The sequence below is a fragment of the Lissotriton helveticus genome, chromosome 5_1 (assembly GCF_964261635.1).
Source record: "Lissotriton helveticus chromosome 5_1, aLisHel1.1, whole genome shotgun sequence".
NCBI classification, from domain to species: Eukaryota; Metazoa; Chordata; class Amphibia; order Caudata; family Salamandridae; genus Lissotriton; species Lissotriton helveticus.
This window is the reverse complement of record NC_136065.1, coordinates 2,098,953,664-2,098,979,005: the sequence shown is the minus strand read 5'-3', so window position 1 is coordinate 2,098,979,005 and position 25,342 is coordinate 2,098,953,664. Positions and strand designations below refer to the sequence as shown.

Sequence of the window (25,342 nt, the reverse complement as noted above, 5' to 3'; positions counted from 1 at the left end):
AACTGTGAACTTTTCACGCATCTATAGAGAACTCTATTGCAACCTAGAGAATTCTATCGCAACCTAAAGAATTTTAACGCAACCTTAAGAACTCTTTTGAAACCATATTCTTGAACTGTGTATGTTGGATTTTTGTCGTTTTGGTCTTGTGTAGTTTAGATTAAATACCTTTATTTTTCTAAACTGTTGTGGAGTCAGTTTGTGGTGTTTTCACTGTGTTACTGTGAGTGTTGGTACAAATACTTTACGCATTGCCTCTGGTGAGCCTAGACTGCTCGTGCCAAGCTACCTAGAGGTTGAGCAGGGGTTATCTCAGAGGGTTATCTCCTTGCCCTGACTAGAAGCAAGGGTCCCTATTTGGACAGTGGTACCTACCTTTGCCAACTGGAGACCCCCAATTCTAACAAGCACCATGTACAAATTAGTAACTATGAGGTGTATCATGGAGATTTGCACCCAGACATCAATGTTGCTTTGTGGTAAAGGGGGGTGGGTGGAATTCACCCTCTTATTACACTACAGAATGGTCAGCAAACAGAGGTTCTCGGTGCTTGGGTAACATTTTTACCTGGGTCTGGTGGCTCAGTGTACTAAAGCACCCAATGCAGGGGCCTGTGTTTGACCTCATGGTCACAGGTTCAAATCCCAGGGGGGTCCACTCAGCCTTTCATCCATTTGAGGTCGATAAAATGAGTACCATTGAGTTGGGTAACAATAACCATCTGTCATTCAGCTCCAGGACACCTTCGGGTAATCGTGTACTTTACAAATACACCTGGTATTGTTAATTTGAATCTATATTTGTGTTGATGGATCAGTTTTTGTGTTTTTGGATATGGTCTTTCTGGAATAGATGGTTTCCCATCTGTTCAGGAGCCCTGTCCATCCGAAGGAACAACAACGCCAGGGTTGGGATACTCCCTTTCAAGGTGGATAGTAACACCAGCAGCAAATGAGACGCCAGCGTAAGGACACAACCACGCCCAACCACCCAATACACAAAGTTGAATAACAGGCAATGAGTACTACTGATAGAACACCCTGCAGCCCTACACTTCATGGCTTTGATTGTTGAATCAGTGGAACAATGTGACACAAACAAACCATATGTTGTAAGTGCTGTCAATGTAGAGAGGGTGATGTGCATAAAAAAACACAAAAGTTCCACTCTCCTAAATTTTAAATGTAGGATTTGGATACATCTAGTTCCAAGACCCAATGGACATAACAGACACAATCAATCAATCCCTTATCTGAATCAAGATATAGAAAAACAAACATTTTTTGACCAAAGAAGAAGAATTTCCAAGTCTCTAAATTACAAACTTAAATACACTCAAAATGAAATAAACAACGATATCAAGTAATAAATTCTGAAAGGGCCTAACCACCTTAGGTTGGGCCAGAAGACCTGCGATAGCACTAAAATGTATGTTCTTGGGGTCTCCAAGCAATGAGAAGGTGGGGCTTCACATCTGTTCTTTAGTGACACTAGGTTGGCGTGGCTTCGAAGGACTTCTAAGATGATCCGCCCTGCCAGTGTCCGACATCCTGATCTAGGAGAAGTCCGACATTTGCAAACAGCAATCTTGGCATTGAGATTCATCTAGACTAAGGAACCTAGGTGTGAACAGGCTAGCACTTATACCTTTAAATACCATTTATGGTCCACCAGCTGCAGTTACTGACACCCCGAAAAGATATTCTCTATATAAGATGATCGCTCAATGGGTTCAGTGCTTGTAGCTGCCAGCTCGTGATCTGCTTGGTGCAAGTTTGAATCCCTGCAACGCAATGTCGTCCTTCTGGGGTTTAGATTAGATTGAATCTTATCACATCGGGGAGTAGTAACATCTAGGGCCCCATTCACAAAGGGCCCCTACACTTGTGGCTGAGGTACAACAGTCATGGTGGGACCTCCGCAAGGAGACACTGCAGTGTGGAGCTCCCGCCACGGGTGCGTGCCTCTCCGCCATGACTATGGGGCTTCTGCCATGGGCGCGGGCCCCCCATCACGACTACAGAGCTTCCGCCACATGTGCGGGCTCCACACCATTACTACGGAGCTTCTGTCATGGGTGCGGCCCTCCCCGTCGTGACTACTGAGCTTTCGCCACGGGTGCAGGCCCCTCCACCATGACTACGGGGCTTCTGCCACGGGTGCCGGCCCCTCCGCCGTCACTACGGAGCTTTCGCCACAGGAGCAGGCCCCTCTGCCATGACCATGGGGTTTCCGTCATGGGTGCGGGTCCCCCACCATGACTAAGGACCTTCCGCCACAGGTGCGGGCCCCCCACCCTGACTACGGAGCTTCCGCCACGGGTACAGTCCCCTATGCCATGACTACAGAGCTTCCGCCACGGGTGCAGGCCCCTCTGCCATGACCACGGGGCTTCCGTCATGGGTGCGGGTCCCCCACCATGACTAAGGACCTTCCGCCACAGGGGCTGGCCTCCCACCCTGACTACGGAGCTGCTGCCATAGGTGCAGGCCCCTATGCCGAGACTACGGAGCTTCCGCCATGGGTGCATGCCCCTCTCCCATGACTATGGGGCTTCCACCACGGGTGCGAGTCCCCCACCATGACTAAGGTGCTTCCGCCATGGGTGCATGCCCCTCTCCCATGACTATGGGGCTTCCACCACGGGTGCGAGTCCCCCACCATGACTAAGGTGCTTCCGCCACGGGTGCAGGCCCCTCCGCCTTGACTACGGAGCTTCCGCCACGGGTGCCAGCTTCCCCGCCGTTACGACTGAGCTTTCGCCACGGGTACGGGCCCTCCGCCATGACTACGGGGCTTTTGCCATGGGTGTAGGCCCCTCTGCCATTACTACGGAGCTTTCGCCATGGGTGTGGCACCCCCCCGCCGTGACTACAGGGCTTCGGCCACGTGTGCGGAGGCCCTTTGTGTATCGGGCCCCTATTGTTTACAGAGCTTACGGACAGCAGAAGTGTGGCATGAAGCCCTGCAAAAGACACATTATTATTTTAGGATCGTTTATTAGGAGAGTTCAATAGTTGAAAAAGCCAAGTTACATTAACTACACTCTCTGTTGTGACTTACAGAAGATTTGTACAGAATGACATCATTTGGTGGCATAATTGTTTTAGTACATTATGAATGTGCTAATTAACTTTTGTGGAACAATTAGCACAAGTTGGCCAGAGATACCACCTCCAGCCACTAACAATGACAGAAGTGGTGAATAAGTATTCCTTATACACGTAAAGGAAAAACCATATCAAGAAATACTTCAGTTTTTTTATAAAATATGAAACAGATGACTTTCTGTACCTACCCTTTTTACGTGTCAGACTCGTCTGAAAACACCTCACTGTGATCCCTCTAAACTTCTTCCCAGGTGCATTCAAATATTTGGAAAATAGTAGATAATGCTTTGTTTCTTAGTACCCAGGCCAAAGTAAAGTGATCACAAATCGGAAATTCTGACACAGCTTTATATAATCAGCTGGGAAGGACATGTGCTGCAGCTCAATTTCTAATTAGACACATCAGGGTGTGTTTATCGAATTATTAACTGGAATTTGCGTGTTATCCTGTAATCGACTGAGGATTTCAGATACTTCCAGAGCAGATGTTATGCAGGAGGCTGCCTCGGAATAGCACAGACGTCATATGGGGCTCGCAGATGCGACCAAGGCACAAGTCATAAAAATGAAGTGGGGGGACGCTGTCACGGAAGTGACGTCACGACAGGAAGTGACCAAAAAGTGAAGTCCAGCTATTTGGCAGGGGGGACGGCGTCCCCCCCCCCGGTAAAATAGGTGGGGGGACGCCGTCCACCCGCGTGGTACCCCGACTCGAGCCCTGGCTGCGACCCCTGGCTTGGCCCCTTGCAACCCCTGGCCCTTACTTTGCAACCCCTGGACTCAAAGGTGGCATAATCAGGGCCAGGAACACAGGGGGCAGCTCGCCCTTATGGACGTCAATTGGGGCTCCACTTACCTTGTTTTCTGTCATTTTGCTTATCACACTAATAGTGAGTGACACCATTATTCACTATTAGTATAATAGAAATGGAGTGCAATTAGCTGGACCTTGTCTCTCTGTCAAATGTGGTAAGCAAACAATGTTTTTAAACGTATGGTGTGTGTATTTTCGTGTGTTTATCTGAGGGAGTGTGTGTGTATGTGTGAATGTGTAACAATGTGCGTGTGAGTGAAAGTAAAAGTCAAATGGCGTTTAAAGTCGCTTCTGCTACCCGTTGCATTTTGGTGAATTTACGTCCACACGGAATAGGGTTTCTGTCAGGAGCGGCTCCTCCTTAATGGCGGAGGGGCGTCGCCCCACAGCTCGTCCAGCAGACGATAATCAAATTGTTAATAAAACCATGTTATTACCATTTTATTATGCTGTCTGAGCACCACAATACAATAAGTATAGGGTGGGGCGGGCCTGACATGGCAGGGAGGAGGAGTAGGGGGCATTCATAAGTGCGCATGTGTGTTTGGCCGGCCGGCTGTCCTAGGTCGGCCAAAAACACATGCGCACTTATGTTTCTTCAACCCAGCTGTGTCATACAGCCGGGTTGGAGAAAAGGCACAGGCTTCAATGCACCGTCTGAGCAGCAAACGAGGCTGCTCAGACTAATCCTGGAACTGCCCTCATGTGAGAGCAACGTCTAGATTGGGTGTGAAGCCTGTGCCTTGAAGATCCATCCCCTTCCGGCCGATGAGAGGAGCAGCAGGTAAGTCTTTTTTCTTTTTTTATTAATATTTTATTTCTTTCCCCAACCTGCCACCCTCTCTATCAGCGGCCGCCCTAACACTTTAGGTAGGCAGCCGCCACCACTGGTTTCTGTTTTAAATGTCTTCATTTGTAAAACGTCTACACAAATGTAGAGCGCTTGTTTAATTAACTTTATGATATATTTGGACATATTGCATATGTGCAATTACTGTTTTGTACTCAGAGCGTCTGACCAGGATTCAGTCCATTTCTAAGCATTGCACGGCTTGTGAGACTGGGGTACCGAGACAGGGTGAATGAAATGATTTGCTCAGGGTCACACAGCATTGCACAGATGTTGAATCAGTTACTAGAACTCTCACCTCTTAAAGATGTCAATTTGGGTTTATCAGAAGTAACCCCTGGCTTTCCCTTTAGCACTCCATTGTCCTTGGTTATCCCTGATGCAAGGTTTTAGACATAAACAAAAGTAATCGGGGCTCTGTAAAACCTTGATCTATTTCAGGCATCATCTTCGTTTTACTCCCTATCTTGTACCTCGCATTTCTTCATCTTGTTAATGTTCCTCAGTTGATTCAAATCTGTCGTCCTGGTTCTCTGGCGGTGCCCGGGCGCTCTCATGTTCACATTATCTCAGGCCTTTACTGCTGGCTGACATTGTACTCAACATGTTTCAGGAGACCTGACTAATGCCCAAGCTATAGAGAGGTGTGACTCCAGCCTCGAGGTCAGAAGCCTGAATACCTTCAGGGAAAACGCAGACATTGATCCTTTTGAGGTCGATAACATGGGCTGCAGGACTGTGACAGCAAGGTTACATCAAAGAGGGTTACATGTTTTGATTCAATGCACACACAATATGGCGTAACACAGTTCATAGTTATCGCGGTCTGTAAGACGGATAATTTGGATTTAATTAGATTCACGATCACTGCACTAAAAGCTGTCACTTTTACGGAAATAAGGCCCGTGAACTGATCGACCAGGTCAAAGTATGGAATTTTTTTTCAAATTTAAAATAATATTTTTGATTAAATCTGTGATCTTTTGAATTCGAAACTGTACGTGAGATACACAAAAAAGCCATCAGGATGGTCAATAATAGGAGTTTTTATTGAAGTAGCCACTGATTTGAAGAGTCTAACTTGAGAGTACATCATAAAAAATGTTTTCATAACGAATCACCACAGAAGAAAGAAAGTCTGTGCACATCATGTAAGACCGAGAGTGACCGGCTGAAGTTGTGCTTTTGATGCCTTCAGTGACTTAAACACTCGCTGCTGACTCCAGATCACGATTTTCAATCATGACAAGGCCATCTCAGCCTATTCTTCCCTAAATTCAGCACCATCACATTTGAAATACAACTGGTACTGCATGCCACATAATTGAGTATTTATCAGAAAAGATGCATTTAACAAAAACATGAAATGCATTTAGTTTAGTAATAAAATATAATTTATTTAAAACAATTGTGACATGTGCCCATGCCTTGCACATTGGTCCATTCAGAAACCAGCATTGGATTTAAAACAATTGTGACATGAAGGTAGTTTCATGTGCCCATGCCTTGCACATTGGTCCATTCAGAAACCTGCATTGGGCGCAACGCTTCAATAAGTCAGACCTTCCAATGCAGAAGAGGCACGGCCGGATTGGATGCTGCCAATGTGGCTGTGGCTCCACTGACAGTCAATCAGTGCTCCCCCGCCTCCAAACGAGGTGGGGTACCACAGCTGGAGCTTCCAGTCTGAAAACCTTAAATTGTCCGTTTTCTAAATCAATTACTATTTCAAAGATGTTAGTTTTTTTAATCCTTTTGAATTTATTCAATTACAATATAACATTTTCGGCTGAATACATCTTGAACATAACCTGATCAACATCTTCAATCATCGGGTCCGTTACAGAGGGTATTGGCTACCTAGAAGCACAGACACTTGTTTCTTGTGGTCCTTGCTAGGCAATCATAATATATAGTTTCTGCTCTTTTGTGAAGTCAACAAAGACATTTGGAAACCAGGGATGATCCTCTCCCAAAAATTGACTTGTGCTTGTTTGTTTCACAAAGAGTCACCATATGGATTGCAGACTCTACAGCACTTGTTTGTTTCTTAAGTTTCATGTTTAGGATTCTGAACTCTTTTGTAATGCTTGCTCTGGAAAGACTCAACTGTGTGGGTTATGAAATATTGTAAACTCCAATTGCAGTATATTCTCTCAGAAGTATTGTTACATGTCATTCTGATATCAAAGCGACTGAATATTAGGGGTGGATGGAACTCGCTGAATTCATTCTGCGGAAGTCACAGAGTTACATAAAAACTCAACAAGATTCCGCAGAGTTCCATCAATGTGCGGAAAATATGCAGATTGCGCTGCAATTTAGTGGCGGTAGCGCGAGCAGCGCTGACAAATCAGTGCAAACGGCACCATGCGCTGCACAAGAGCGTGCAGCCATTCAAGTTGTTTTTGCTGCCACTCGAGGAGGAAATCTATTCGCGCTGCAGCAAACCTACCCGAGCAGCAACCCTCTGACTGCGACCACCTACGTTAGGGGACGCCAAATCTCGCTTATGCTCGCAAGCTCACATTTTCTGTAGCCTCGGGAAGAAAAATACTGCCTCTTGGTGATTCTGCTTCTTGAGTAGGAAATCTACTTGAGCTGCAGCAAATCTACTCGAGTGTGCAACCCTCTGACAGCGATCATCCACGTTAGGGGATGCCAATCTCGCTCACGCTCGCCACTTGGTGATTGGAGGAATTTGGCTGGAAGTCTGTGTTAAAGAGTAATGCGGAGTGACCAAAATTCTGCCAATAATGCGGGTGGATTGAAGTGCGTAAGCATAACAAGATTTCCCCTAATTTCACGATAGCTCTAATTGGCAAACAAATTTATTGTAAATGGGATTCTTATTTAGTTACTATATCAGAACATAATTGTATTACAGTCCAGAAGGAAGCCAGAGTTTCAAATGAGAGTGGAAATACAGACTGTGTCGTTAAGTGTTTCCTAGGCAACACTTCAAGCTTAAACAACCACCACACTATAGCTCTGTTTTGCTTTTGAGATATTAGCGCTCTAGTAGTGCAGACTAAGCACAGCTGTGCGTCCAGGCGTGTGGCGATATACAGGGTCTTATTTTCTTTCCCTTGTCCCATTCCCCTTTCCCAAGGTGTTTGGTTTAATTCTAAAACAGTAGTGAAAAGTTGACTGTGAGTTTGGTGGCAATGTCTGGAAAATATCCTTTCCCTTGTCAGATCCGGATTTCAAGATTAGTCTGTCTTGAGAGCCTCCGACACACCGCAGGATATCTCATCCAGGTCACGAAAACATAGGATCACATCACCCATATCCTGAGGGAGCTCCAGTGGCTTCCCTTGCCAAGCTTCACCATCTTCAAAACCAACTACATCATCCAGAAAGTCATCAAAACATGCAACCATGCCTATCCGGCTGACAAACTCACCATCCCTGGTGGCTCTCAGTACACCCTGCAGCCAGGACACTATCAGACTGGAGAAAAGCAAGTGTAGAAAAAAACAAGACAACACGTCTTTTCCATCTACACACCCCGAGCATCATGCCTTTATCTATCAGTACAACCCCAAACCTGCTCCAAATGAGGAAAATGTTGAGGAATCACCTCTTCATCACTTCAACACCTCTTCATGGTGCAATAACCGCCCACAAACAAGCTCCCTCTCCAATCGCCTGTTGATTGGATCCTTGAGTTGAGCCTCTATAGCACTCTACGGCGGTTTGGATAGGTTTGGGCTATGCAAATGCCGCAAACATGCGTTCTCCATACAGAGGACTGCACCATGCAGAATACTTGTGCAGAGTGGGGAGCACAGAGAAGAGGGCATCCTGAAAGGATCTTCACAGCCCTTTAAAGGTCTCTCCTAAACTGAAGGACATTTAACCCCTTCGATGCTGGTGACGGAACCGTTCCGTCATCAGTCACGGCTGAGCTGTGCTGATGACGGAACGGTTCCGTCACGACCGCGCCCTGTTCTGGAATGTCCAGCACAGGGCGCGGCTGCGGCGCCGCAGTCAAGGTGTTAAAGAAATAATATGTGGAGAGGAGTTGGCCTAACGGCTAAGGCTGTCGACCTCAAACATGGGAAACAGGGCTCGAGTCTCGGCAAGGACGCACAACCTCCTGTGATTCTGGGCAAATCACTTAATCTCCCCATGTCTAACAAAAATGGAGGTGTCCTCAAGAAACGCAACTGGTGCTATGTAAAGCGCTCTGATACCCAATACCTTTGGGTCAATTTTGCGCTATATAAAACTCTTTAAAAAAAATAAAATATATATATATATATATATATATATATACACATATATATATATATCTCAAAACAAAACCCTTTCAGGCATAGAGTGACGCATAAATTATGCAAAAACGAAGGAGAGAACTCTGGGTAGATCTCAGTTTAGGTGGAAAGCAGCTCCTGTTAGAGCACTCTCAACACTAGCGACACTCTAGATCTGCTCACCTCAAATGTCTGTTTTTCTATCAAAGTTTTTAAGCTTTTATATATCTTTGTAAAAGCCTTGACAAACCACCCTTCCAAACTTTGGACTAGTTCAGCAAGCATCCAAACCCTAAACACGCCCGAAAAATCAGTTGATTTCCCCTATAGACAAATTAAGATTGAATATCTAAAGTTTGCCACAAGGAGACACACACATTATTCATATTGTAGCAGAATCATCCTATCTTGGCTCTCTCTGTTCTCCTGTTATTTTCTACAATACATCTAGCGAGGAGTCCGCCTTCTTTTTCTGCTTTTCCAGGATAAAATGAGTAGTGAGTCCAGCATGGGGAGTTATAGAGGATAGGCTGGCAGTTTAAAGGCGCGTATGGATACATTTATATCACCCGCGTAGCTACGGGGGTGCGGGAGGGGCGGACCGCCCCAGGCGGTACTGTTTTGGGGGCGGCCGCCGCACGTCACTGGTGGCCCGTTGCGGCCGCGGCTTTTATAATTTATTTGGGGTCACTCACTGTCCCCAAATACATTATAAAGGCCGTGAAAGCAACGGGCCACCAGTGCCGTGCGTGCGCCGAGCGGACCCGTTTGTAGTGCAAGCAAGCTCACTTGCTTGCAACTGCTGCCTCACGCTGCCACGCACACACGAACACGCACGCACGCTGCACGCACCACCACCTAGTATAGCGGTGGTAGTGTGGTGCGTGCGCGAGTCGCGAATGGTTCACCGAAATGAAATGCAACCTCCCGCGCACTGCCAGCCGCCTCTTCTAGCACCCTGCCCCTCGTGCGCGGTAGGAGCGGGGCCGGTGGTCTGACGCCTTTGAGTCGGCATATTGACGGCAATGAAGGAATGCTGCCAGCAATAGAGGGGGTGTTGGTATCTCCTCTACCCCAGTCCTGCAAGACGTCCAGGTGAATGGGAGGCCTACAACTTTTCTGTCAAGTTGAACTTCCTCTCACTCCTTCACAAACAAGGTAGGCGGGTGCGGTGAGGGGGGGAGTATTATTGGACCAGGCCTGAGCAAGTCGGCTGCTGGCTGAGGATCGGCAGCATAACTCATAAGGGAGACTAGTGGGCTCCATAGCTGCCAAGGTTTTAGATTGCTGTGTGACATTTTCATAATTCCAGTGAAATTATGAATGACATTTCAATGACTATGAGTGACACATTCTTGCAAGCAAAATCAAGCATTGGCAGGGCAAACATATAAATATTGGCAATTGCACCAATTTGAGCAACAAAACTCTCTAAGATGTTAAAACTGTTGAAAATAACCAGAAACTGAAGCACCTAGTGCCCTTCTAAGCTGACCGTACTGTTGGACCCAGATCTGCACCACTCTTTGACAGTGCGTGCTGCGCCACTGCGAACAAAAGGTTTCTGTAAATTTCAGCAAAGGGAGTTATTGTAGTAGGGTCAGATTATCTGTTGCGAAACCGGCGCAATGTGCCTGCCAATTGCGTACAGAATAACAAAATGACTGCTATAGAGAGGGGAAAAAAAGAAAAGAAGGCGATGAAGACTGTTTTCCAGATTGGGTCTCATCACGCTACTTATCACCTGTGAGAGCATCTAGGCGCTCGGGGTGGGGGCGGTGCTGCTGATGAGGGACGTTAATCGGGGGTGGGGGCGGTGCTGCTGATGAAGGACGTTAATCGAATAACCATGTTTTTAGGCCCTTCCTGAAATCCTGCAGTGTGGTAGTCTGTGTGTTCTCCTTTGTACTGCCGGTCACCGGTGTATTAAACTGTGTAGCCATGGCCCGTGTCGTGTATGTGCATATAACTTGCATGATCGAGGTAACTATTAGCGTCAATACTAGGTGTCTCCCGGTCCTTTTTCCCCAGCACCCCTCCCTCCCTCAACCCCCCTCCTCAGGGGCGGCAATCTGAGTGATAGCCCCGGGCGTCACAAGCTCTAGCTACGCCTCTGATTTATATTTAATAAATGTGATTCTGGCATGTCCTTGAACTGGCAAATCAGAGCAATTGTACGAAGATTGTTTTACAGTTATCCCTTTTTGAGAACTTTCTGGCCTTTTATTGCATAAATTGCAAACGGTACACAATATTGACCCCCTTAGACTGATCTTTCGAGATTTCAGAAAAAAAATGTCTCTGCCTCCAGAAGAGCTTCCTACTGGGTGCAAGTTAACGCCTTTACCGCGGCGTAGAATCCGCTGCCGGGCGTACATTTCCGTGAGCGGGCGGGGCCGCGTCGGCCAACCGACATATGCAGCACTACGGAGGTAGTGCTCGCGACGGCCGTTGGCCGACGCACGCACGCACGCAACGGGTTAAAGCTCGGATAATTTGTGAAACTGCAAGTCTAAGCTTTAGATGTCTGCATGTGTTAGCCACAATTTATGGTTCTAAGGCTTGAGGCGCGCCAGGCAGCGCTTAGCATGCTGTTCCCTGAAACAGGCCCTTTTAAAGTCTTTTTTTCTGTGAGCCAGTCCATGCTGCTGCTGTTATTTCAAGATTAAACACCTGTATCATTTATTTTTAACCAATAAAACCAACTAAGGATGTTAATATCGTCTTTAATACTTGTTCCACAAACCGAAAGGTAATTACCGTCAAACAACTATAAATGTTCCTCTGTAGCAATATTTATGAGGTTCCTAAACTCAGCCCCAGATCATTAGCTCCCCACAAACATAACCACGGTGGAACATGAAAGCACCTCTGGCTGACTTGTCAATTTATTTTAAATGGAAAATAGATTCCACTTCTCTGCATCTACCTTGGTGGTCAGTGGCTGCAAAGGGTGATACAGGGAGAAATCACTGCAAGGCAACAAAATGCTTATGCAAAGGTATATATATATTTGGCAATTAAAATATTAAAAGAAAGCACATGGTTCTATTTGCAAAGTCAAAGCATCTACATCTCCCAGTGGCCCTCGACTGTACATGTAAAGTTGTTTCCATCCGCTGTAGCAGTCCAGCATGTGCGGCCCGCCCACATCCATAGTGGTTTTGAGGCGAGAGACCACAGGGGCTTGTGGACTGAGCACGTGAGGAATATTCCACTCACTTTATACATCCAGAACCACAAGGACAGCATGCAAACATTTACAAAGCCTGCATCCTTTCCAAGCCACCTTCCAGCCACCCATGTACAGGCCACCTCTAAGCACTAATGCAGGAAAAACCAGGGAGCCGCACATTCAACACTTCATATCTCAGCTGAGCCGGTCTCCACACTCCTGTTAGCACTTGTCTCCTGGAGCCTAAGCAGCTCCTGCAACCTCGACAAAAATTAAAAACCTGTTTTTCTGATTCATTTTGTGTATATGTAAAAGCGTCTAGGCAAATTCAGTTCTATAGAAAGGGATTATGTGCCCAAGCTTACTGTATAAAGACTGGGCCACTGGGGGTATTGATGAAAAGTGTGTGTGTTGTGCTGTTGTGCATGGGCAGAAGAGTTTGTGCATGTGTGTGCACGCGCATGTGTGTATATGTAAAATATTTATACTTTTTAAGTGCAATATTCAATTCTAAGATAATATATGGGCATATTTACAGTTGGGTGTTAATGAAATATCCTCTAAATTCTGGAAGAATTGCTAAAACTAGAAGACAATGCACAGGCGGAATTTCTTCGACAATAGCAGTGGCAACACGTGACAACTCCTCTGGATCCCGACTGATACAAGAAAGACAGTCACCCAGGCCCTCGTCAGCAGCAGACTCGACTACAGAAACGCCCTCTACGCTGGAGCCCCGACCAAGCTCATCAAACGACTACAACACATCCAAAATGCCTCGGCACGACTGATCCTCAACGTACCACGACACGGCCACATCACCCCCCACTTGAGAAACCTGCACTACCTCCCCGTCAACAACAGGATATCCTTCAAGCTCCTCATCCACCTACACAAAGCACTCCACAAGACCGGCCCAGCCTACCTAAACAGACGGCTCTCCTACATCCCCAACCGCCAGCTACGCTCCGCCGACCTCTCACTCGCCACCGTCCCACGCATCCGAAGAACAACCACCGGCGGGGTATCCTTCTCCCACCTCGCCGCCAAGACATGGAACACCCCCCCACTGAGCCAACGACAGACCCAAGACCTACTGACCTTCAGGGGGATACTCAAGACCTGGCTGTTCGAGCAGTAATGCCCCCTCCCCAGCGCCTTGAGACTCTCGCTGGTATGTAGTGCGCTTTACAAATGATTGATTGATTGGATGTGGTAGTTTCTTCAGAAATGAAATGATGTATCCTTATTACCCACCTCACTCTGATGAAATCATACCTCCAAGCTTGTGGATGGTCCTTTGAGTACCGAGAAGCTGCTGCCCGTGCAGGTAAGAGCGGTGGGGTGGTTGAGCCGGGTGAGGGGGGATTTCGGCAGATGATGAGGAGGGTAAATTAATTATTTATTTAATTTTCCCTCAACATCGTCCATCGAAATCCCCCCTCACCTGGCCCCACCACTCTTAGCTGCATGGGCCACGGCTGGTACCGAGTATGCCAAGGTGCAAGAAAAGTCTAAATATGTATCAGGTACCCTTACCATTAGAGTCAATAATTGACATTTATCTATAAAGACCTGCTATGTAATCATCCGTGCTCTAGTGGGTACAAGGAGCGTGCAAAGTCATTTTTGGAACCTTTGCGAAGTTCTATAGAAAACTACACACCTTTGTGAAGCTTACAACATTTCACTTTGCTCAATTTGTGAGAACATTTGTCCTTTTCTCACAAGTTAAGTCACGTATATTCTTTGCTAAATGTAGAGAAATATAATTCACAGACAATAGTGAAGACCTCATAAAGAGCTGCAGATGTCGCGGCCGGTGTCCTCCATTTTCCAGTCTCATTTAAAAGTGGAGAATCCACTTCCTTTCTGATGGTGATGCCTTGGCCATTGCTACCGTCGGGAGCCCCTGTGCAGATGATCTGCATGCCACCACAGGAAGGCCAGCTGCACAGCATCAGATGGCTCACACCTTATAGCAACAGTGCCCCCAAGAGGACATTAGTAGCACTTCAGAGGCATTGCTTTTTTATATCAGAGAATTGGATCTTCATCTCTGAGAAATCAAAAAGAATGATCACTGATCCAACATAACCTGCCAGGCTGTCTAGCATTGCATAGTTCAGGGGGTCCCACTCAGTTGGTGGAAGTACTTTTGGTGACTATTCCTTGTTTGTTTGGCGGATCCCTAACACTAGCCGGTTGGCCATCAAATTGCCGAAGGAAGCAGGCTCCCAGATGTCTTACCTGCTTGGTAAAACATATGATTTTTTATTGAGGTTTTCTGATGTGTTTTTCTTTTCTTTTACTGAACAATAGCATTGTGGTTTTCTAAAAGCTCTTTAAAGGGTAAAGTTGCAAAAAAAACGTCAATAGGCGAAGAAAAGTTCTACAAAAGGTAAACCTGCAGAGAAAAAAGTGTGCATGAGTTCATTTAGTGTAAAATAAGCAGTAAATAAATTCATAGGAAAACAAAATAATAGAAACCCATTGCAGAGAAAAAGAGGATATAAATCGTTTTTAGTTGAAAACGCATAGAATTGTAGCCTGGTCCTTTTTCTAAATTAAGTATTAAAAAATTTTTTTATAAAAAAAATCATTTGCATCTCCATAAGGAATTCTGTGAAAAGAGATAAGTTGATACAAGTTACCAGAATCAAGTTGGAGACAGGGAGAAGTAGAGGAATGAGGGAATGCATGAGATTATAACCAAAAAAGGAAAAATGGCCAGCTGGGAATATACTATCTTAAAAATGGGTAAAAGGAAGAGAGTTGCTGTCTCACCTAAAAAACAATAGCGAGTGAGGAAGTAGGGGAAAGATGGTGAGGGAAGGGTACTGTGAAAAAAAACCAGTGGACTGAGAGAAGGATGATTTGGAGGTAACCCATTGATACAGCAATTTAACACCAAAAGTCCAGGTTATCATTGAATTCATTATGGAAAATGTTTCAGGTTCAAACCTTTTACCAAACTCAGTCCTACTCCTCAGGTTCAGGAAAGATTCCACCCAACCCGGTTCCCTTAAAAACAATTCTCTGCACTCCTAATTAGCATTTTTAACTTACCTATAAGACTTCACAGTCAATGTTATATACGTTTAGCCAAGGCCTGCACGTTATATGTTCCCAGTAGACTGTTCCCATATTGTGCCACCACTGAATGCAAAGCATATCTCCAGGTTTGCCCCTGCAGCATGGGTAGGCAGTTTTACAACTGCCAATTCGATTTGGCAAAATAAGCCTTTTGCCAGGCCCTAAAAACCCTCCTTTTTAATACTTTTAAGTCTGTCCCACTGATTCCACGGGGAATTCCTCATCTGCCTTTTCCTCGCTGATCATTCCTTCTGTTCTTGCTGCACCTGCCAGATTCTCCACCTCTTGTTATCCCACTGCCTCCCCTGGTAATCCCTTGTTTGTTGTTTCCCATCGAATCCAATCTCCTTTCCTCCACTGTTTTGTAAAGTTCTCATTTACAATAGAGCAAGATTTACATTTTATAATTCCACTACTAAACTATTCTGCACCCTCTTGTTGCAGAACCGTCTAAGCACCCAGTCATCATGAATACAGTTTCCCGATAGTCCAGTTATTCAATCAATCAATCAATCAATCAATCAACCATTTGTAGAGGCGCTACATACCCGTGAGGGTCTCAAGGCGCTGGGGAGGGTGGGCCTCTACTTATCGAACAGTCAGGTCTTGAGAAGTCTGCTGAAGGTCAGCAGGTGTTGGGTCTGCCGTAGGCTCAGTGGGTGGGTATTCCAGGTCTTGGCGGCGAGGTGGGAGAAGGATCTCCTGCCAGTGGTTGTTCTTCGGATGCGCGGGACGGTGGCGTGTGCGAGGTCGGCGGAGCAGAGCTGGCGGTTAGGGATGTAAAAGGAAAGTGGTCTGGTGAGGTAGGCTGGGCCGGTCTCGTGGAGTGCCTTGTGTGCGTAGATGAGGAGCTTGAAGGATATCCTCTTGTTGACGGGCAGCCAGTGCAGGTTTCTCAGGTGGGGGGTGATGTGGCTGTGGCGTGGGACATCAAGGATCAGTCGTGCTGAGGCATTTTGGATGCGTTGCAGTCGTTTCATGAACCTGGTCGGGGCTCCTGCGTAGAGGGCGTTTCCGTAGTCGAGTCTGCTGCTGACGAGGGCCTGGGTGACTGTTCTTCTTGTATCTGCCGGGATCTACCTGTAGATCTTGCGGAGCATGATCATTCAAGGCAAAGCCCATTCAAGGCAAAGCCCATTCCATTCCATGTCATCCTGGATGGGGAACTCATTTGCTCAGTTATTGAGAGAAAGTTCAATTGGGGAGGGATTTAAACAGAGTAAACAAAATATCTTTAAATATTCCTCTGGCAGGCAGAAGATACCTATAGTAGGACATTATGTCTTCTTGTTTCTAGTCTTGAATTAAGGTTGCAGAGTATCAAACAAAGGAATCTAGTATTTGAGGTATCCGTCCATGACAACAACGTGTGGCAGTAGACATCTCAAAGAGCTCTTTACAGCAAAAGCCCAGCATGTTTCAATTTCCAAATGTGAGGAAGAACTTCCTCTTGGCTTCCAAGTTCACCACAATGTGTTTGTTATTAATATTTCATAGTACCCATAGTCATGAGTGACGGGCTTTTAAAATACATAACTGTTACATACTAACCAGATCTGATTGTATTCCAACATGAGATATCTATCTCTTTAGAGAGAAAAAGAGAGAGGGAAAAAGAGAGAGACAGTGTGTGTATGTGTGTGTGCAAGAGCACAACATTTTTTTTCTCAACTTGTAAGTTTAAGTAGACATTACAGACAAACAAAACAGAGAAGTGGCAGTTTTTACTCTGAAAAACTACAGAACTATGTGCAATGGATGGAACTGCAAGGCACCTGCCCTGGTACAATTCAGGTAGGTAAGGAAATAAAAATGGCAACATCTGGATGTCTTCCTTGTGCTCCTATAGCAGAAGCATTGTTAGTATTCTGGGATAATGATACGAGAAGCTGCACAGGAGTTACTCCTGCCCTCTCCATGGAAAACCATAGGAGGGAAGGAATAAAGAGTACTGAGTATTTGGGTAGGGAGACACTGGGACTGATTGTTAGAGGGAAGTGCCAAAGTATTGCTATCCATCCGCAGACCCGAGGGCTTTCTAAGAGATGCAGGCATACTTGCAGCTTGACATAGAAGTACTTAAGGAATTATTCACCCATTGTGCTCTGAGGCGGTTCAAGTTTCTCTGCCCAAACCAGAGAAGCCGGTGCATTAATGTGAATCCTATTGCCCACTATTGCTACTGGAATTATGATAACAAAATTCTTGTCAAAACGATTGCCAACCACCCGTCTCTCCTTAAACCTGATTTAGTCCAGCCTGATCAATCAGGCTTTGTCCTGAGTCAGTTCAGGGCTTATAATCTGTGTACCCACACTTATGCAAGACCTTAATCTGGCACTAGATGCCACTGCTGTCTCTCTCGAAGCCTCAAAGGCATTAGATTTCTAGGAGGAGAGATATCTCTTCCCTATTTTGCTGGAGGATGCCCCAGTCAATTGTGGATTGGATTGTCTACTTTACTCCCGGCTCACAGCCTGAGTCCGGATCAATAGTAGGGGTGGGTGAAATTTGCATAGTCGCGCTACGCAAAGCTCCGGGAAACGGAAAAAAATCTCCGCAAGCACACAAAAGTTCTGCAAACATGCGGAATTGCTTGTTCCGCCCGTTTGCGATGCTTTTTTCCTGTTCGTGAACGCTGTTTGCATGCTCGGGAGAAATATCTCGCTAACACGCATTTTGAAAGCGTGAACAAGCAAAAAATGCTGCGGATCACGGAATTTTTGGCAATTCCGCGTTCTGCGCAGAAAGCAAAATTACACAAATCCCGCGAGCAGAATGGAATTTACTGCAGAGGCCAAATCAATAGTATCATCTATGCATCCAAAGCAGTTTCCCGATCATTTTTGCACTAGCACTGGAGCATCTTGTGGCTAAGCTCCATCAGAATTACTCGGATAATATGTAAAGATACACTGGCGGGCCAGGCATGTTCAAATATTGGTACATGCGGACAACCTGACCCTCTATCTTAGGAACCCTGGTTGATGCCTGTAACTCTTTTTGGGGCACTGTAACCCATATCCAGTGCGTGTGCTCTGACCCCTAAAACTCAGCAAAATTGGCTACATTCCTGACTGGCATATTTAACTTACATATAACACTCCAGTCAATGTTATGTACGTTTAGCCAGGGCCTGCACGTTAAATGTCACTAGTAGACTGTACCAAATATATGACGTTACATCGCGGTGTTTACACCGCGATACCTTTACAACGCAGGCATTGCAATGCAAGTCATTACAACGACTTGCGTTGGAGGGCCCTGGACCAAGGAATAGTATGATTTACTATTCCAACTCCAGTCTACGTACAGTAGGGAAGGTGTTGGAATGGTAACTCATATTGTTCCTTAGGTTAGAGCGCCATCTACTGCAAGTCATTGTAATGACTTTCGGTGTAATACCTGCGTTGTAAAGATATTGCGGTGTAAACACTGCAATGTAACCAATGTTTCCCGACTGTACTACCACTAAATGCAAAGCACCCAGCTGTATCATGTATTTTATTTTAAATTCCTGTCTTTTAAGATGAATAATCGCATTAAAGACTTTTTGAATTGAATTGAATTGCGTTGCAAAGCATGTCTCCAGGCTTGCCCTTGCAGCCTAGGTAGGCAAACAGGCAATTTGATTTGGCAAAATAATCCTTTTTCCAGGCCCAAACCCTCCTTTTTTAATACTCTTAGGTCTGTTTCCCTGATTCACCAGGGAATTCCTCATCTGCTGTTTCCTCACTGATCATTCCCTCTGTACATCCTGCACCCGCCAGATCCTTCAACCATCGTCATTCCACTCCATCCCCTGGGAATACCAGTCCTGCTTTTTCCAGACTAATTCATTTTTCTTTCCTTCCCCATTTTGAAAAGTTCTCATTTACAATAGAGCAAGATTTGCATTTTATAAGTCCACCTTTAAACTAATTTTGGGATGATAACTTTTCTTACCAGTTTGAGGAGAGCTTAGAGCAGGGTTCAACTCTGCACCTTCCAAGCAGATCCTACATTTTCAAAATATTATTTTCTTCTGGTGTAATCTGTTGTTCCTATACAGATTGTCTGTGCCAGTATCAAATGTCGAATTTCAAGTTAAAGATAAAATCTTCAGACACACCATCACAAGGTAGGACTATGTCCTTTCCCAGGCTCAATGGATGCGCCTACTTTGTTATGAGTCTTGTTGCTTTCTGATTACCGAATGACAAGATTTTACAAAGTGCCCTTTTGCTTCCCACAGAAGCAATATTTTTTATATCTACTCTTCTAAGCTATAGAAAATGGACCTGGATACTCTCAAACTGCATGGGTTCCACCTCATAATCCTATTTTCCTTCGCTTCTTTACGTATCCATTAATAGAGGTGGCACTATGTGTTTTCTTTTAAATGTCTTTATGGTCATCAAGTGTTGCTCTACCTTTAATGTCTACTCAATATTTTCACAAAGTTAGTCCACCAACCATACTAAACTGGCAATAATGTATATTATACCAAATGAAAGTCGGGTCGCGCCTCCTTGCATCACGCTATCTATGCCAATCTCTTCAAGTGTATCACACAGGAAATCAATTAAGGACACTAATTTGGCTTACACAAGCATATCTGCAACCAGATTAGCAAAAATAAAATGTGACTTCAACTTGATCACTAGGAAATACTTGTAAGAGCCTGGGTTGTATAAAATATAAGTGCCATTGGGTATGGAGCAATGGAAATATAATTGGTTTCCCTCATAAAGTGCTTGAGGATTAGATAAATCTATACATTCTGTTCAAATATCTGAAACTTGTTTATATAATAGAAACTTTGCTATTAACTAAAATGTAGTCTTTTCCTGTGCTAACTTAAACTCTTGATTTAAGTTACTCATTGCCTTCAATTCAGGCAGAGAAAATATTCTTACTTAATTGGCCCATAACTAACTCTATCTACATGAAATACAAAGAAACCAAGTAAGATAAGTACCTTACGAAGTTTTCCTTGAAGATTTTTGAACCATAAAATAAATTGGAGTATTGGTTCTGGTTGGCTGGGAACCACTAGCCAATAAAGTCTTCAGGTGTGAATACATACGAAAGGGACATTTAGTGAGCAGAGACCGTATTTTCAGTCACATTGAAACCTCACCTCCGGGGAACTTTTACAAACAAAATCCAGCAAGACTACACAATATTCATTGGAACAACTAGCTTTTAAAATCCCTTAGGACTCCAGATTACTTTAGTGATCCACAGTTGGCATGTTAGACATTGATCTCTGAGGGAGGAGTTCACTGGCGTTCCTGCTCTGCGAGGACTGGTCCCCCACCTGCTGCGGAGGCAACTAATCGACGCTTGTTCCGTTTTTATGGGTAGATCCAACATACAAGCCATGCCACTCTTGGATGGAAGTCCCTTTCACCAGGTGCTATGTTCTTAGAGTTATCCCAAACTGTCATAGTCTGGGGTATCTACCAATGAAAAGAGGATGCTGATGGGTTTCCATTGGTTCAAAGATAATAGGTGTGCACAGTGATATCCAATCAAATGGGGTCACTACTTTTAATAGAGCAAATGGGGCTGGCTAATGTCCAGTTAATAGCTTGGTATGAGTAGAACAGGGTAAAATGGTCCTCAACTAAATTAAATCACTAATATTTTAGGAGGATTTGGGTTTTGTTTGAATTCTCTATATTTTTGCCGTTTGAGATGGACATGGTTCAAGGCCTAAATCTACCTTCCCAAGATTGAATGCATAAAGCATTTTTCATTACACTTACTAGTGAGAGGGTAAATGTAAAAAGTTGAGCTACCGCGAACCACACATAATTTAATTAATTAAATAAGATGTAGTGTTTAGCCAGTAATCAAATTTGGGTGGTGAAATTTCTATGAACCTTAGTTCCTCTTAATTCGAAAACATCTTCTAGAGACATGACCTCTATCCATGACCGAAGAAATAGAAGGTTCATCCCCAGACCAGCTACAAGGAAAACGTGCAAGACACAAGGTCGTCGTAAACTACACAAATAATCTTAACATTATTTTAATTATTTAGAAAAGGATAGAATTTAACAGAGACAGAGAGAAAAAAACTTTAAAAATATCAATGTTTATCACTTAGTGAATACGTTTGTATTGCTGGTTAACTATTTAGTTATGTTTAAATACTTTAAAGACATTGCAAAAGTATCATTTAGTTCACATTATTGCGATAAGTTGTGACACTTGCATTAAATTCTCTTACCTTAGCTATCTTCACGAAATGGCTTAAGATTTCAGCCCTTATTTTCAAAGTTTGTGCTGTCAAAATTTCTCGCACAACCCAAAAACTGACCTGGAGTAAGAGTAAAAATAAACATTGAACATAGTAATAAAATCACTCAAAATTTCATATACTTAAAATATGTATAGAATCAACTCAAGTTAGTATCACCCCAATTTGAGACACGCACAGACAGAATACCCTCTAAGATGAAATATAAACAAGGATACCATCGAGTGAAAGGGGTTATTGCTGCACATGATAACTAGAGAAAGTGTCTTCCTGAGAGTACAGACAATAGAGAAAAGTGCCTCTCAGTGTCTGAGTGTAAGTGCTCAATACTGTGTGGCACTAAATCCAATTTACATAGTGTCTTTCTTGATGGGAGAGTGTGCTGCCTGTTGTCCATTTTGCTTCATGTCTAGTAAAGATATCTGTTGGAACTTCATATGAGCGTAGGCGCTCTGGTGCACGTATTTTGAGAACCCCAAGTAAAAATTACATTTTGCCAGGAGGAACTCTGTGTCCTGACAACAAGATCTTTTTGGAGGCCAAATTGCATAATCTAGTAACTTCTGGTGGCCATTCATGTTGGTGCAGTAACACAACTGCTGCACGGCCTTTCTGCAGCACGACCCTTGTGTAGGGGTGTGAGCAGAATACAAATTTCACTTTTTTTCTTGTTAAGCAAGGTTGGTGCTGTAATGGGTTTAGAAGTTGTTTGATATGGAGGCGAAGGAGAAGATTTTTTTAAAATATACACAACTCTCTTTTGGTATTTATGGCACTGAGATTGATTTAATTATTCATAGGTGTTTTAGAATTTCTAAAAAACAGTAAGCACAACCCCTTGGAAGTGTTTTCAGAGATATGGTACTTTGCCAGGCCAAAGCTCAGTGTGCCACTGCTTCTGTGTGTACACACACAGCAACGGTGCCAGGAGGCCACGAACAAAGCAGGCACTGAACTCTGGCAAACCCCCCTCGGCATCGCCCCCCCAGGGATCTTTTAAACTGTTTTGATGAAAGTAATACTTTTGTGAAGGGCAGCTTTTGAAATGCCCCACTTTTCTTGTCTGTTTCCTGTGTCCAGCTACTTTTTGAGGACTCTCGCTGTGCTCCTGCACTGGTAAAATACTGACTGTCCAGCCCTCCGCGGACCCGCCCGCCAGTCTCCCGCCGCTCTACCGCTTTCACCACCTACAGCGGGAGCCGCCGAGCGGAGACCGGCGAGGGGCGGGACTACGATCCCCAGAAGCCCTGCTGGGGTCCGCGTGCAGTGGAAGCGCCAGGAGGCGCATAAAAGCAGCGTCACCACCATTGCTTGTGGGTTTCTTGTCTGTTTCCTGTGTCCAGCTACTTTTTGAGGACTCTCGCTGTGCTCCTGCACTGGTAAAATACTGACTGTCCAGCCCTCCGCGGACCCGCCCGACAGTCTCCCGCCGCTCTACCGCTTTCACCACCTACAGCGGGAGCCGCTGAGCGGAGACCGGCGAGGGGCGGGACTACGATCCCCAGAAGCCCTGCTGGGGTCCGCGTGCAGTGGAAGCGCCAGGAGGCGCATAAAAGCAGCGTCACCACCATTGCTTGTGGGTTTCTTGTCTGTTTCCTGTGTCCAGCTACTTTTTGAGGACTCTCGCTGTGCTCCTGCACTGGTAAAATACTGACTGTCCAGCCCTCCGCGGACCCGCCCGCCAGTCTCCCGCCGCTCTATCGCTTTCACCACCTACAGCGGGAGCCGCCGAGCGGAGACCGGCGAGGGGCGGGACTACGATCCCCAGAAGCACTGCTGGGGTCCGCGTGCAGTGGAAGCGCCAGGAGGCGCATAAAAGCAGCGTCACCACCATTGCTTGTGGGTTTCTTGTCTGTTTCCTGTGTCCAGCTACTTTTTGAGGACTCTCGCTGTGCTCCTGCACTGGTAAAATACTGACTGTCCAGCCCTCCGCGGACCCGCCCGCCAGTCTCCCGCCGCTCTACCGCTTTCACCACCTACAGCGGGAGCCGCCGAGCGGAGACCGGCGAGGGGCGGGACTACGATCCCCAGAAGCCCTGCTGGGGTCCGCGTGCAGTGGAAGCGCCAGGAGGCGCATAAAAGCAGCGTCACCACCATTGCTTGTGGGTTTCTTGTCTGTTTCCTGTGTCCAGCTACTTTTTGAGGACTCTCGCTGTGCTCCTGCACTGGTAAAATACTGACTGTCCAGCCCTCCGCGGACCCGCCCGCCAGTCTCCCGCCGCTCTATCGCTTTCACCACCTACAGCGGGAGCCGCCGAGCGGAGACCGGCGAGGGGCGGGACTACGATCCCCAGAAGCACTGCTGGGGTCCGCGTGCAGTGGAAGCGCCAGGAGGCGCATAAAAGCAGCGTCACCACCATTGCTTGTGGGTTTCTTGTCTGTTTCCTGTGTCCAGCTACTTTTTGAGGACTCTCGCTGTGCTCCTGCACTGGTAAAATACTGACTGTCCAGCCCTCCGCGGACCCGCCCGCCAGTCTCCCGCCGCTCTACCGCTTTCACCACCTACAGCGGGAGCCGCCGAGCGGAGACCGGCGAGGGGCGGGACTACGATCCCCAGAAGCCCTGCTGGGGTCCGCGTGCAGTGGAAGCGCCAGGAGGCGCATAAAAGCAGCGTCACCACCGCCTCGCGGGACGCCCGGAGCGAAGCCCGGGCAAAGGGCGGGCCCTCTGTGGCCCTCAGAGGCCAGAGGAGGCTAGGCCAGGCCACCCCCTTTATATCTATTACGGCCTGGTTTTGCAGGGAATGTGCCAAGAAAAGTCTACAAACTGTCAACATATCACCTAAAAAGGAAGAAGAGAAAAGCGCCACCAGTTCTGTTATCGAAGTAAGACCTTCTTATTTCAAGTGTCTCTTCACTTTTTCCTTTACATAGTCACAAGAAAGAATCTATTTGCTTCACAATTATGTCTAAAAAGAACATTCCCAAGGCACCGGATACACCTAAGAACACCATGGACAGCTATCTCGTCCAGGTGGTAAGCAAGATAAATAGCGATCGTAGACAATCATTGGGCCTATATCAGTCTCCTACCCTCCCCTCCATGAGCCCCTCTGCTACCCCACAAACATTTGATGCTATACAACAAGACGCTATTATCATTACTGGCGAAACTGACTCCACAGACAATGCAAGTATGGACATAAGTGGCACTAATGGGGCCGACATGGAGATTCACACGGACACTGATGTGGACATACTTACTGACAATGTGATGGAAGAAGCACCGTCTGTAAAGAGGGCAACAAGGGCAGTAAGAGCGTGCCGTAAGATGCAAAAAAATCGCGGGGGGGGGGAGGCCAGGGAAGAATAAACCTACCCCATCACCAAAATCTAAAAACAAATGCCGGGAGTATGAGGAAAATACTAGGGAGCTACTGGATGAAGCTCTACTGTCCAAAATCTCAGAGCTGTTAGAGGTGAAAATCCAGACATTTATCAAGCCTCTGATCAGCAAAATTGACAAACTTACTGCAGTAATAAAAAAATTGGGAAGTACTCAAGACACATTAACTGACGCAATAGGTATTGTCTCAAAGAGTGTTACAAAGCAGCTGGTCTGCCAAGAGATACACAGTATGGGTGGGATAGAATCAGACGCACCTCCAATAGAGACTGAGAATTCACAAAATGGACCTACCATCCAAGAACCAGAAAAAGAGGTACCTATAGACCCACCGCTTGCACCAGCTCCCTATAGCCTTGAGAGTGATTCTTCACAATTTGTACTTGAAGCTGCGCCTCTGATTTTAGTACTAGCAAATGTCCCCACTCTATCACCTGACCAC

The 25,342-nt window shown here is 45.7% G+C and overlaps 1 protein-coding gene across 1 annotated transcript in view; it reads right to left on the bottom strand.

Annotated features, from left to right (window-relative positions):
* RALGPS1 (Ral GEF with PH domain and SH3 binding motif 1) overlaps window positions 1-25,342 on the bottom strand; it is a 1,636,862-nt gene that overhangs the window by 1,141,614 nt on the left and 469,906 nt on the right. The window contains exon 7 of the mRNA XM_078646110.1: window positions 21,526-21,615. Within this exon, the coding sequence (XP_078502236.1) occupies window positions 21,526-21,615 (90 nt within the window). The remainder of the gene's footprint in view (window positions 1-21,525; window positions 21,616-25,342) is intronic.